Source organism: Ambystoma mexicanum, chromosome 3p, assembly GCF_040938575.1.
Source record: "Ambystoma mexicanum isolate Mex_15411 chromosome 3p, UKY_AmexF1_1, whole genome shotgun sequence".
NCBI classification, from domain to species: Eukaryota; Metazoa; Chordata; class Amphibia; order Caudata; family Ambystomatidae; genus Ambystoma; species Ambystoma mexicanum.
This window is the reverse complement of record NC_090925.1, coordinates 889,217,049-889,229,173: the sequence shown is the minus strand read 5'-3', so window position 1 is coordinate 889,229,173 and position 12,125 is coordinate 889,217,049. Positions and strand designations below refer to the sequence as shown.

General features: G+C 47.6%; 1 protein-coding gene across 3 annotated transcripts in view; it reads left to right on the top strand.

The window, feature by feature from the left end:
* Positions 1-12,125, top strand: part of RBL1 (RB transcriptional corepressor like 1) — a 1,112,731-nt gene that overhangs the window by 992,329 nt on the left and 108,277 nt on the right. For all 3 annotated transcript variants that reach the window (XM_069652118.1, XM_069652119.1, XM_069652120.1), the window contains one exon: positions 1,885-2,033. In XM_069652118.1, the coding sequence (XP_069508219.1) occupies positions 1,885-2,033 (149 nt within the window). The remainder of the gene's footprint in view (positions 1-1,884; positions 2,034-12,125) is intronic.

Sequence of the window (12,125 nt, the reverse complement as noted above, 5' to 3'; positions counted from 1 at the left end):
GCAAGTTCAAACACAGTCACTAGAAATATATACACCTCCCTAATTAATTATTTGACAAGTCTAGGTTAGTACACCACTTATTTAGCAAAACAGAGGTGAGCGCGTAACCATAGATGGCACTCCAATAATGATTTTAAAAGGGAGAGAAAAGGCAGGGTCTACTGCAGAGCAAAATGTTCATAGGCCAGGCCCACTCTTGGAGAGAGCAAGGCGGAATGTGCCCAAGATCACACAGTTGAAGTACACTTTAAAAGTCTTGGCAGATAGTTCAAAAAGGAGTTACATCAGTTCAGACAGGTAATGTTAACGGGTCCGACGTCACCCCAGGATAGAGAGTCAAGGATTTACGGGACACAGTACCTGAAATGGCGAGAAAGCTCCAGCGGGGGCAGTTGTTCCTGGCAGCGGGTGCAAGTCAGTGCTTCGTCCAGGGGAAGAGAAGATCTCGACGTGGAGGAAAGCTGGAGGTCGTTGCACTGCCACGGAAGAAACCAGCCGCGGAGTTTCCCGGTTAAAAGGTACTACCATTTTATTCGCGGTAGTGGTGAAGCGTGGCTATCCGGCTGCCGGGGTGCTTGGCACGGGCGATTCAACCATGAGACGATCCAGGAAGGCGAAAAAAAAGGCGAACTGGTTAACCCCACCAGCTCAAAGGAAGAAGACTCTCCTGGAAGAAGATCTTCTCTGTCGTTGGGAAGTGGTGAGTTTGGTTCAGCAGGGCTCCACCGGTGGTGTCGTCGTTGCAGGTCGGTTCAGCTTCTCCCTCTTCGGATTCTTTAGGTCCTGTGGCGACTTCTGAAATTCCAGTCCCCAAAGCCCTGCTTTTATGCAGAAAACCCCCATTCATCAGTCCTAGCTGTCACTCAAACATTCTAAGTGGTGAGCCGGGCGGCTCACCACTGGGCCAATCACACTAGAGTGCGACTTGAGTTGCCGAGGCAACTCAGTCCAGGGTGCCTATTCCCCCCTCCCACACATCCTGTAAACCCAGACAGAGTGGCACCACTTTTGGAGGCTTCTGTGCAGAAGCCCGCCAAAAGTGGAACAAAGGGCTCGACTTGGGTTGGAGTTAGAGGCGAACACAAACGCCATTTTAAAACCGAGTCCTGGCAAAAAGACTCAACCGGGGAATAAATATTAAATAACCAACCCGGTGGTATCTTTAACATTGCACCAAAAACCAAAAAAAAAGTGGTGCGTTTAAAATGAATGGGAAAATCCCATAGGAAATATTCTGGTGGAATATTTTGCATGGTAACCACTGCCACCAGCCAGAAACTCGACAAGGGGGGCACTGGACAGTGCCCCCTTGAAAAACAGACCCAGGGGCAATCGAATTACCCCTACCAGTACTTCCACAATATGATGGTTTGTACTGGTTCTGTTCACAATTTAAGACTAGTAAAGTCAATGGTGACTTTACAGGAGACAGTAGTCAGTCCAGGGGTATGGAGTCTATGTTTGGGGGGCCACTATGACACCCCTGTGTTACTGCACTGAGGGTGCTGTGTAACACACTCACCAAAAACACATGACGCCCTATGGAGAAAAAGACCCCATAGCCCATAAAACACATTACAAAGTCAAAGGACATTCTCAAATCATGCCTAAGAGTGGGAGAAAGAGTCTCACTCTTAGCAGGAGAAAAAAATAAACCCTAAAATCCAGCAAAGCTGCTGGGGGACTCACTAGGTTTGGGAAATTTGCCTATACAGAGAATTCTCCCTAACACTGGTGTGTATCCCACCAGCTCTAAATCAATTCAGAAGAGTAACAACCTGGGTTTGAGCTTGTTGCATTTTGTTTATTGAAGATGCAGACTGTTTTGAGTATGTTCTGTTAGGATGCAGACCAACCATTGTATTTCTTTTCACTCAAAAACAGGTGATCCATCGGAAAGTAAACTGCCAAAGAGCCCCTGTGAAGCTACAGAGGAGGAAAGGGGAGATCTTATCAAATTCTACAATACAGTTTATGTGAGAAGGGTGAAGTGCTTTGCAGTCAAATATGCCATTACGTCCCAGGATCATTTGGTATGTGGAAAACTGGCAGGTTGAGAGGGAAAGTTTTGTTTTTGCTTTAAGAAAAGTTTACATTTTAGATTCTGTATGTTTTTGAACCTGTTCTATTTTGGATATCGTTTTAAATATGTGATTATAACTTACACTCTCATTATTAGATGTAGGTCCAATCCCCTATAATCCACACTCCTCTGATATGGTGTGCCCCACTGTGATTTAGCTGCTTGGGCTCCCCAGTTGAGTTTTGCTCCTAGGTTTACCCTGCTGTGATTTTGCTCTTGGGTGTTCCCCCTCCCCCAATGAAATGTTGATCTCCGTTCTCCCTTGCTGTAAATGTGTTCCTGTGTTTCCATTACTGCTGTTGCATAGTCTGGAGGACTCCTGCACTGCAACTGGATGGTCGGCGACAGAAAAGGACCAACTTCTATTCAGTGGCACTCAGCAAATGGCACCACCACGGACTCTTGGCTGTTGAGATGGGCTTTCCTTGCATCTGGGGTCCAGTACTCTGTTGAGGTGGCTCAGGCAATCCTGCTTCCTGGGAGTCTAGAGGATCTTCCTGGAGCTCTTGGCCAACTTAAAAGCAACGCACACGATCTGCTGTTCCTCTCCCTGGCTCTTTGGTTCCTACAGCAGCAGTGGAAATACAACCAGCTTCGAGAGGATGTCCAGACGTACTTACTTTAGAGTCGATTGGTCCCACCAACTCAAGGGGAGAAGTCGTCCTTGCAGGGCTTCTCTAGTCGAGGCGAATTCAGAGCTTTGGCACAGCAGCAGGGCTTCACCGGGCAAACCAACTGTCCAGGAGTTGCAGCAGGCGTCATCCGTGTTCTTCTTCTGATTCCTTCGTCCAGTGGTTGACTCTGCCTTCTAAGCCAAAAAGTGTTGCCTATTATGCAGGTTTCTCCCATTCATTCCAGCCTAGCTGCCAGTCAAACAGCAGGGTGGCTGTCCGGCAAGGACAGCCAGCCAGCCAATCACCTTTTGGGTGCATTCTTATCACCAAGGGGATTAAGCACAGGGAGTTTCGGGCACCTCCCTCACTTTTTGCCCCCAACAAACATACTGGAGCCAGAGGCGGGCTTCACTCGTGAATCCTGCCAAAGACAAAACGAACAAAGGGACCAAACCTGGTTTGGCGCGCAGAGTAAATCTCAAGAAGGACCTTTCCTCAAAGAAATGGCAAAAAAGACTGGGGCCATTTTGACAAAAATGGCACCTTTGGGTGCTTTACTGCAGCTGCAAATGTAGCCTGCGGTAAAAGCACATCACGGTAGTTAAAAGTAAACCACTGCCACCAGCCATTCATCAAGGAAAGGGCAACATAAAAATGTTACATGAGAAACTACACAAAGGGGATACGAAGTAACCCCTCCAGCACCCTAATGTAAGATAGCGTGTGCTGGGTCTAGAAAGTTAAAATGTAAGTAAAGTCAATTTCACTTCACTGCTCTTGGAAACAGTAGTTGATCCAAGAGAAGGTATTTCGACCATTCAACCCTGTGCCACTGCACTGAAGGTGCCGGGAGAATAGCTCAGCGGCAACGTGCGTGCCTTGCAAGCAAGATGACACGAAGCAGCACAGGTTCGATCCCCGGGTCCGCGCTTAGAAACCTCTATGTGTTTAAGTGCGTTAAAAACACGCAACTAAGATACACAAAAAACAATGACACAACTAAAAAATCCAACCCTTTCTGTAATAGCGCCTTGATGCCTGCGGGCTGTGTGAGCTTTAAAAATGTAAAATAAATACATTTTTTAAAAAGGTGCTGTGTGGTACAATGTAAAAGATGATGCCTATGGAGTTTCAGACTCCACAACCAAAAAGAAACCGTGCTCCAGTCATAGAAAAAATACATGAGAAAGCATGGAAAAAGGCTCTCTCTCGCTCTCCAGGTAAAAAATTAAAGTCCTCAAAATGCAGCAAAACGCTGGGGGTCGCTAAGGTAGAGAGGAATTGCCACATTTCTGGAATTCTCCCTAACACTATCTGTTAAGAAAGATTTTCTTTTTGCTGCTTAAATTGGTAAGCACATTGGTTTTGGGCACTCTGATCAGTCCCTATGGCTGCTGTGGCAGTGGGTATTTTTGTGGCTGTTTTTTTAGTTTGTTTTCTTGCATTCTCACGTGCACTTTACAGCAACTGCCTTTTAGAGTGCCATATACTGGAAAATGGCCAGGCCGCAATATTTCACCCTATTCTTTAACCATCTTGTCTTTCGACCTTATTCCTGCCCTCTCAGGCCTGGATTTACTAAATATTTTAAGCCTTTTCCAGGCAGTCGCTCCGCTTTCCTGGGCAAAGCGACCGGGTGCGTTTGTGGCCGGATGTGTCCCTGTCCACATTATTGTTATTGTTATTTTGCACTTATATAGCGCCTTATATACCATTGGTATGGTCTGAAGGCGCTGGTAGGTTGAACGCCCTTGGGAACCGAAGTTCAGATCAGTAGAGAGAGTAGGGAGAGTCAAAAGGTGCGTGTGTGCACCGGATATGTGTGCAGCTCGTGCGGTACACATGTAATAGCTGATTCTTATTGGTAGGTGTGGTGGTTGAGAGATCAGGAGAATGTGTTCTTTCTGGCAGGATTTATCCGGAACGGATGTGGCTGCGTTAGGCCTGAGGAAAACGCCTGGCTGGGGGTGTGAGACCAGCAGTGTTTACATAGAATGATGTGGAGTAAGCGGTGGATGTTCGTATGGGAACAGTTATACCGAATGGTGTCATAGTATCTCTGTGTTCTAGTTGAGTGGTGATGTAAAGGAGAGAGTAAGCGTGGGGTGTGGTAAGAATGGTTATATGCTCTTTCAATGTGAAAACTTCTAAAATCGCTTTCCCAGAGAGGCTACCGGGCGAACTTCTAAGTACAATTTTCCATACAGAGGCTATTGGGAACATTTCTAAATTCAGTTTATCAGCGAGGCTATTAGGCACACTTCTAAGTGTAACACTCGCGGAGGCTATTGGGTACACTTCTAAATGCAAATTTTCACAGAGCGTCTACTGGGCTACATTTCTAAGTTCAATTTTCCAGAGAGGCTATTGGGCAAACTTCTACTTGAGACTTTCCAGGGTGTCTATTGGATACACTTCTATAATCAACTTTCACAGATGCTATTGGTAGCACTTCTAAATGCAGCTTTCACAGCGTGGCTAATGGGCACACTTCTAAATGCAGCTTTCACAGAGGATATTGGGCCCATATCTAAATTCAATTTTCCACAGAGAGGCTATTGGGCGCACTATTAACTTCATTTTCCAGCGAGGCTATTGGGGATACTTCCAAATTCAGTTTTCCAGCGAGGCTATTAGGAACATTTCTAAATTCAATTTACCAGAGAGGCTATTGGGCACACCTCTAAATGTAACGCTCATTGCGGCTAATGGGTACGCCTCTAAATTTCACAGAGTGGTTATTGGGAACACTACTAAATTCACAGCGAGGTTATTGGGCACACTTCTAATGGAACTTTCCAGAGTGTTTATTGGGTACATTTCTAAATGCAGCTTTCAAGAGTGTCTATTGGGCACACTACTGAATGCAATTTTCACAGAGTGGCTATTGGGCTCGCTTCTAAATGCATCTTTCACAGAGGATCTTGGGCACACATCTAAATTCAATTTACCAGAGAGGCTATTGGGCACATTTCTAAGCTTGACGGAGAGGCTGTAGGGCACACTTTCTAAATGCAACTTTCGCATGCTAACTTTCACAATTCCATCTAAGAGTGGACATGCTAACTTTCGCAATTCCGTCTAGGAGTGGACATGCCAACTTTCACAGTTTTAGAGTGGACATGCTAACTTTCCCAATTCCGTCTAGGAGTGGACATGCTAACTTTCACAATTCTAGAGTGGACATGCTAACTTTCATAGTTCCGTCTGGGAGTGGACATGCTAACTTTCAGAGTTCTAGAGTGGACATGCTAACTTTCACAATTCCGTCTAGGAGTGGACGTGCTAACTTTCACAGTTCTAGAGTGGACATGCTAACTTTCACAACTCCGTCTAGGAGTGGACATGCTACTTTCACAGTTCTAGAGTGGACATGCTAACTTTCACAATTCCGTCTAGGAGTGGGCATGCTAACTTTCATAACTCCGTCTAGGAGTGGACATGCTAACTTTCACAGTTCTGGAGTGGACATGCTAACTTTCACAATTCCGTTTAGGAGTGGACATGCAAACTTTCACAATTCCGTTTAGGAGTGGACATGCAAACTTTCACAATTCCATTTAGGAGTGGACATGCAAACTTTCACAATTCCGTTTAGGAGTGGACATGCTAACTTTCACAATTCCGTTTAGGAGTGGACATGCTAACTTTCACAATTCCGTCTGGGAGTGGACATGCTAACTTTCACAGTTCTAGAGTGGACATGCTAACTTTCACAATTCCGTTTAGGAGTGGACATGCTAACTTTCACAATTCCGTCTGGGAGTGGACATGCTAACTTTCACAGTTCTAGAGTGGACATGCTAACTTTCACAATTCCGTTTAGGAGTGGACATGCTAACTTTCACAATTCCGTCTAGGAGTGGACGTGCTAACTTTCACAGTTCTAGAGTGGACATGCTAACTTTCACAATTCCGTTTAGGAGTGGACATGCAAACTTTCACAGTTCTAGAGTGGACATGCTAACTTTCACAATTCCGTCTAGGAGTGGATATGCTAACATTATGGCAATCTATGTTATTTGGTGGTAAGATAGAGTGGCATGGGCTTTCTGGAGTGGAGTGATTGCTCTACTCCCCTACCCATACCACACTCACGGTTTTGGTGGTGTCTGTTGGTTGTTGGCTTCCTTGGCGTCCCCTGCGGACACCTGCTGACACTTCCTGGAGCCGCCTCTGTTGGAGCCGCCCTTGGCCATGGGGCCTTAGCCGCTGGGGCTGCCGGGCAGAGGGCTGCCCTGGGAGGACCAGTGATGAAGGGCTCACGGCCCAATCAGAGCGGGGATGGGCGGGTTGGGAGGCGGGAGGGGAGCGGGAATCAGGAAGAGGGTGCGGGGTGGGAGAGGGATGTGCCGGGGGTCTGGGGGCCTAGTTGCCACCAATAGAAGTGTGCAGGGCCCGGATGGGCTTTCTCACCTCGCGTCGGCTGCCTGCAGTGAATGCAGGGGCCGGCGCGAGGAGGGTCGCTAGACCCTTTCAGCCAGGGCCCACGGCCCAATCAGAGCGGGGATGGGCGGGTTGGGAGGCGGGAGGGGAGCGGGAATCAGGAAGAGGGTGCGGGGTGGGAGAGGGATGCGCCGGGGGTCTGGGGGCCTAGTTGCCACCAATAGAAGTGTGCAGGGCCCGGATGGGCTTTCTCACCTCGCGTCGGCTGCCTGCAGTGAATGCAGGGGCCGGCGCGAGGAGGGTCGCTAGACCCTTTCAGCCAGGGCCCACGGCCCAATCAGAGCGGGGATGGGCGGGTTGGGAGGCGGGAGGGGAGCGGGAATCAGGAAGAGGGTGCGGGGTGGGAGAGGGATGCGCCGGGGGTCTGGGGGCCTAGTTGCCACCAATAGAAGTGTGCAGGACCCGGATGGGCTTTCTCACCTCGCGTCGGCTGCCTGCAGTGAATGCAGGGGCCGGCGCGAGGAGGGTCGCTAGACCCTTTCAGCCAGGGCCCACGGCCCAATCAGAGCGGGGATGGGCGGGTTGGGAGGCGGGAGGGGAGCGGGAATCAGGAAGAGGGTGCGGGGTGGGAGAGGGATGCGCCGGGAGTCTGGGGGCCTAGTTGCCACCAATAGAATTGTGCAGGGCCCGGATGGGCTTTCTCACCTCGCGTCGGCTGCCAAGTGTCTGTTGCCGGACAGATGTGGCACCCAGAGGCTATCCCGGATTGGACCACCCACGCTAGATAGAATGCTGCAGATCCTTACCTTTGGTAGGCTCGGGGGATAATCAATCTGATGCAGCCATTCTTCAGATCGTCTGAGTCAAGATACGGAACTTGTTGCAGCCAACCTGCATTGTCTTTTTCAACTGTCCAGATAAAGCCCTTCAACTTTGCTGATCCCCTAAAGGCCTTAATTTGTGCTTTGACCTCCTGACAAGAGGGAACAACCAGTCTTGACCCCAGATTGAGAAACCTGCTTTTGAAAGCCATCAGAAGCATCCAGGAATTGTCCTGTGGGCTGACAAGCTTCCTTCTGGGCTACCGTGCTTCATTGTTCCCGGTCTAGAGTTCGGATATGATATGGCATTTATAACGCGGCTATACACAAGTGTTTCAAGGACCTAGGAATCTGCAGATGCTCTATTTCTTAAATGGTCTCCCCCTGCAGTTTCATCTCTCCAGCATGAAGAGGGGTCTTGCAGGGACCAGCTGCTTTAGTACTGCCACAAAGGTCAACTTTTGCATTATGATTGCAGTGGCCACCACTGTTCTCTGCCTGAATCATGTCCTGGGAGCCCTGTGAGGTCATAAACAATATGGTAGCCCTTTATCCATGTTATGGGTTGTTCAGCTGTCCAGTTCCAGGAACAATCTTGCCTAAGGAGGGAACTTCCGACTATCCAGACCTAAATTACGAAGCCAAAATTGACCTCTGCACTAGCAACCCCTGACAGCCCCCAACAGAAACAAAGCCTGAAACAAGTGGGCCCAGCAAATTCAGGAGCCCAGCAGTGGTCCCTGAGAACATCTGAGTACATGGGCTGAGTTAACATAGCTTGGGGAGGAAGGATAGCTCGGGGGCAACGCGTTTGTCTTCGAAGCAAGGCAACGCAACACAGGTTCGAATCCCGATCCCCTGCTTAGAAAGCTCTCCTGGTATTAAGAGGATTATAAATGAACACTTACAATTAATTATACATTCTATCCCCAAAGGTTTTAACAAGCGTAAAGCCATTTCCCTACCTCTCCCTTGCCTGACTGTGATTGGTGGAGTTCTGATCCTCCGCTGGACATCAATTAGGTTGGTGGGATTAGGTAAGGACCTCCTAAGAACTTTACTTTGAATGGATTGTGTCCTCCCACGTATTCCTCATCTTTGATATACTCCGATATCCTGCTTACAGCTCAGAAACATTTTTCAGCAGAAGGCGCTGTGCGTCGTTGTAGACCTGGTGTCCCTTGAGAGCCTCCGTCCTTCTAGAGTATGGCGTTGATGCCAGTATATATGACACGCACCACACCTGTTGCCTCAGTTCTGTTTTTCCGCACAGCCACTCGAAACCGTTCTTTGCCTTGGCATGTTATTTACTGCATAGTTACGAGTATCGTTAGAAAAAAATGTCTACTTATACGATAAAACACGCTTCAAGAAATGTGCTAAGTGTTCAGCTGAAATGTCCATAACCGATCCTCATCGAACATGTCTCTGGTGCTTGGGCGTGGGCCACATATTCAAATAGTGTGGGTTGTGCCAGTCTGACAGGAAAGGCGTTAAAGGAGAGGAAGGGGGACACTTGCATTGAGCAAACCATCCCCAAGTTTGTCCTTGGTAACCCCTACAAAAATGTTGTCTGAAGAGAAGAGCCCAGGAGGGAGATCTCCGCACCGGGCCAAGAGGCACGGTAAAAGTTTGAAGCAATCGAGATCTCGTTGGTCCTCTTTGTCATCTTCGAGGAGATTGAAGAAAAGGAGTCCTCGCTTTAGATCGTCGTCTACTGATTCCTCGCCCGAAGGGAAACTGGTTGGATTTCCTAAAAAGGGGGCTAGTCAAGTGGAACTAGAAAAGTTCTGATGGCAGATGTTGAAGGTGTTTTAGAAGGCGGCAAAGCCAGCCCTTTCGCTGAAGTCATTGGAGAGTCCCAACCCCATTGTGCGAGAAGCCGACAGGGTGTCGTCTGTAAAAACCACTGACCGAGGACCCGACAGCAGGTCGAAGGCTTCAAAGGCATCTTGTGTGCTCTCATGGCTCGACGTCTAGTCAATGAATGCTGAAACAGTCAGGGTCGAAGCCCTCGAGGACTTTTGAAAGTCCATCAAAGGTTTTTAAACCGCACGGGAAAAGATACTTTTTCAAGTACATGGCCTCTATTTATGAGTAAGAGGTGGATGAAGAAAGCCCTATTTATATTTTTGGTAGGGAATACAGCACTCCTCATGTTCCAGAGAAGCTGATATCCCAGGAATCCAAAATAAGACCTTGTGGACACCCTGCTGGATGCCAGTTGTCTAGACACCTCTCCAGGGTTTAATTTTGGCACTCCCCAAGGTTCAGGTCATGCTGATGAATATCATGGATCAGTAATGGCAAAGTTTATTGAATACCTTGGATGGGTTAGATCATCTGTTGAATATGAACAAGATGCCTTTACAGATATTTTGGACAGGGGACCTCTTAAGGACCCTGTCATTCCCTTCAATACAGCAGTGAAGAATAGAGTTCTAGAGAACTGGAAAAACCCTGATGCCATCCCTGCAGTTCACAAATATTTCACACAAAAATACAGGCCCTCATCAGTGGATCCAGATTTTCTTTTGAAACATCAGAGTCCACAAAGCCTTGTTGTGCAAGCAACTACTGCGGCATGTAAAGGGAGCAGCCTATCCCACAATTCCTTCGGACAGGGATGATAAAAGGCTCAATGCCATGGCAAAGAAAGTTTTCTCGTCAGGGAGTATGGCATTGAAAGCAACAAATGCAACTTGTGCTATAGCGAAGTTCACCTACACTTTGTGGGAGGTGATAGCCAAGGTATCTGAGCACATCCCAGATAGTGAAGAAAGGGATGGCTTTATGAACATTATTCAGGACGGTAAAGATGGTATGTACCAATCATTGCATTTAGGGCTAGACACTGCAGATTATATTAGCCGTTCCATGGCTGCCGGTACAGTGCTTGGACGATTTACTTGGCTTCGTAAATCAGGGTTTCCTTCTGATGTGCAATCCAGATGATTGGATATGCCGTTTGAAGGGTTTTACTTGTTTGGATCTAAAGCATATGAAAGTCTTGAAAACTTGCAGTCATCTAAAGCAGCAGCAAAATGTTTGAGTCAGGCCATTAGGCAGCCAAAACAAGGTCAAACTGCTCCATTATCTCAAGGATGGAGAAATCGCTCATTTCATTACAATTCCTCAGTTAGGAGAGGAAGAGGTCAATTTAACCAGAGGGGACAGAGAAGGCAACCTCGAGGCGTTAGAGGACGTGTGGAGGCAGAGGAGCTGCAGCAGTATCTGCTGCCTTGCCTTCTGCACCAACCGGTGCCACAAAACCACTTTGAAAACTTAAAGGATAGTTCCGGGACTTTTTTTTTATTGTCCCTACGGTTCGGCCATGTGTTTTTAAGCATAAATCGGTAGATCGTAGAAAACTTTCCTATGGACCTTACCTGACTTTTCGTCCATTAACGCACTCGAAATCAGCCGCCATTTTCTGATAATCCTATCATTTCCCCCCCATCGCCCTGGCTCACCTGCTTTTGCGGCACTAAATGAAATCCCCCGCCCCTGAAACAGACTTTATCAAAACATTCATATTCCCCGCCTCTATCCGTGACGTGACTGTGCTGCGTAGGCAAACGCGCCCAGGCGTCTTCTACGCGACTCCACACAGAACCCGGAAACCAACACAGATCAGCTCACAACACAGCGCGCCACAATTCGGAATATGAAACTGTACATTTAAATCAAACCGCAAGATTGTAAATTTGGTAAAGTACATTTATTTGACATCAAATGTTTAGAGAATATTCAGCGATTTGCATTTTTATTTGCTCACGTTCCAAAAAGTTCGTTTTGAGGCACGCGATGTTCCTTTGCTGTACACAGGGTCTTAGATCATCTCACAATACAGCGCCACAATTCGGAATATGAAACTGTGGTTTAAAAGCAAACGGCAAGATTGTACATTTGGCAAAGTACATTTATTGGACATCAAAGGTTTAGAGAATATTCAGCGATTTGCATTTTTCTTTGCTGTCGATCCAAAATAGTTCGTCTTGAGGCAAGCGATGTTCGTGTGCAGTACACAGGGTGTTGGTTTACGATAAAATAAGCTCTTCGGTCGCACTGATAATCGCATGGCTGTTCCAACAACGAGGCACTAGGCCACCACAACGGTCTGTATGTTGCATCTAGCCGTTAGTACCGCGTAAGGGCATACTTGTACTTGGCGATCGTCCCATAAAATGGTCAGGGTGGTAACGTTGTTCACGCGGAGTA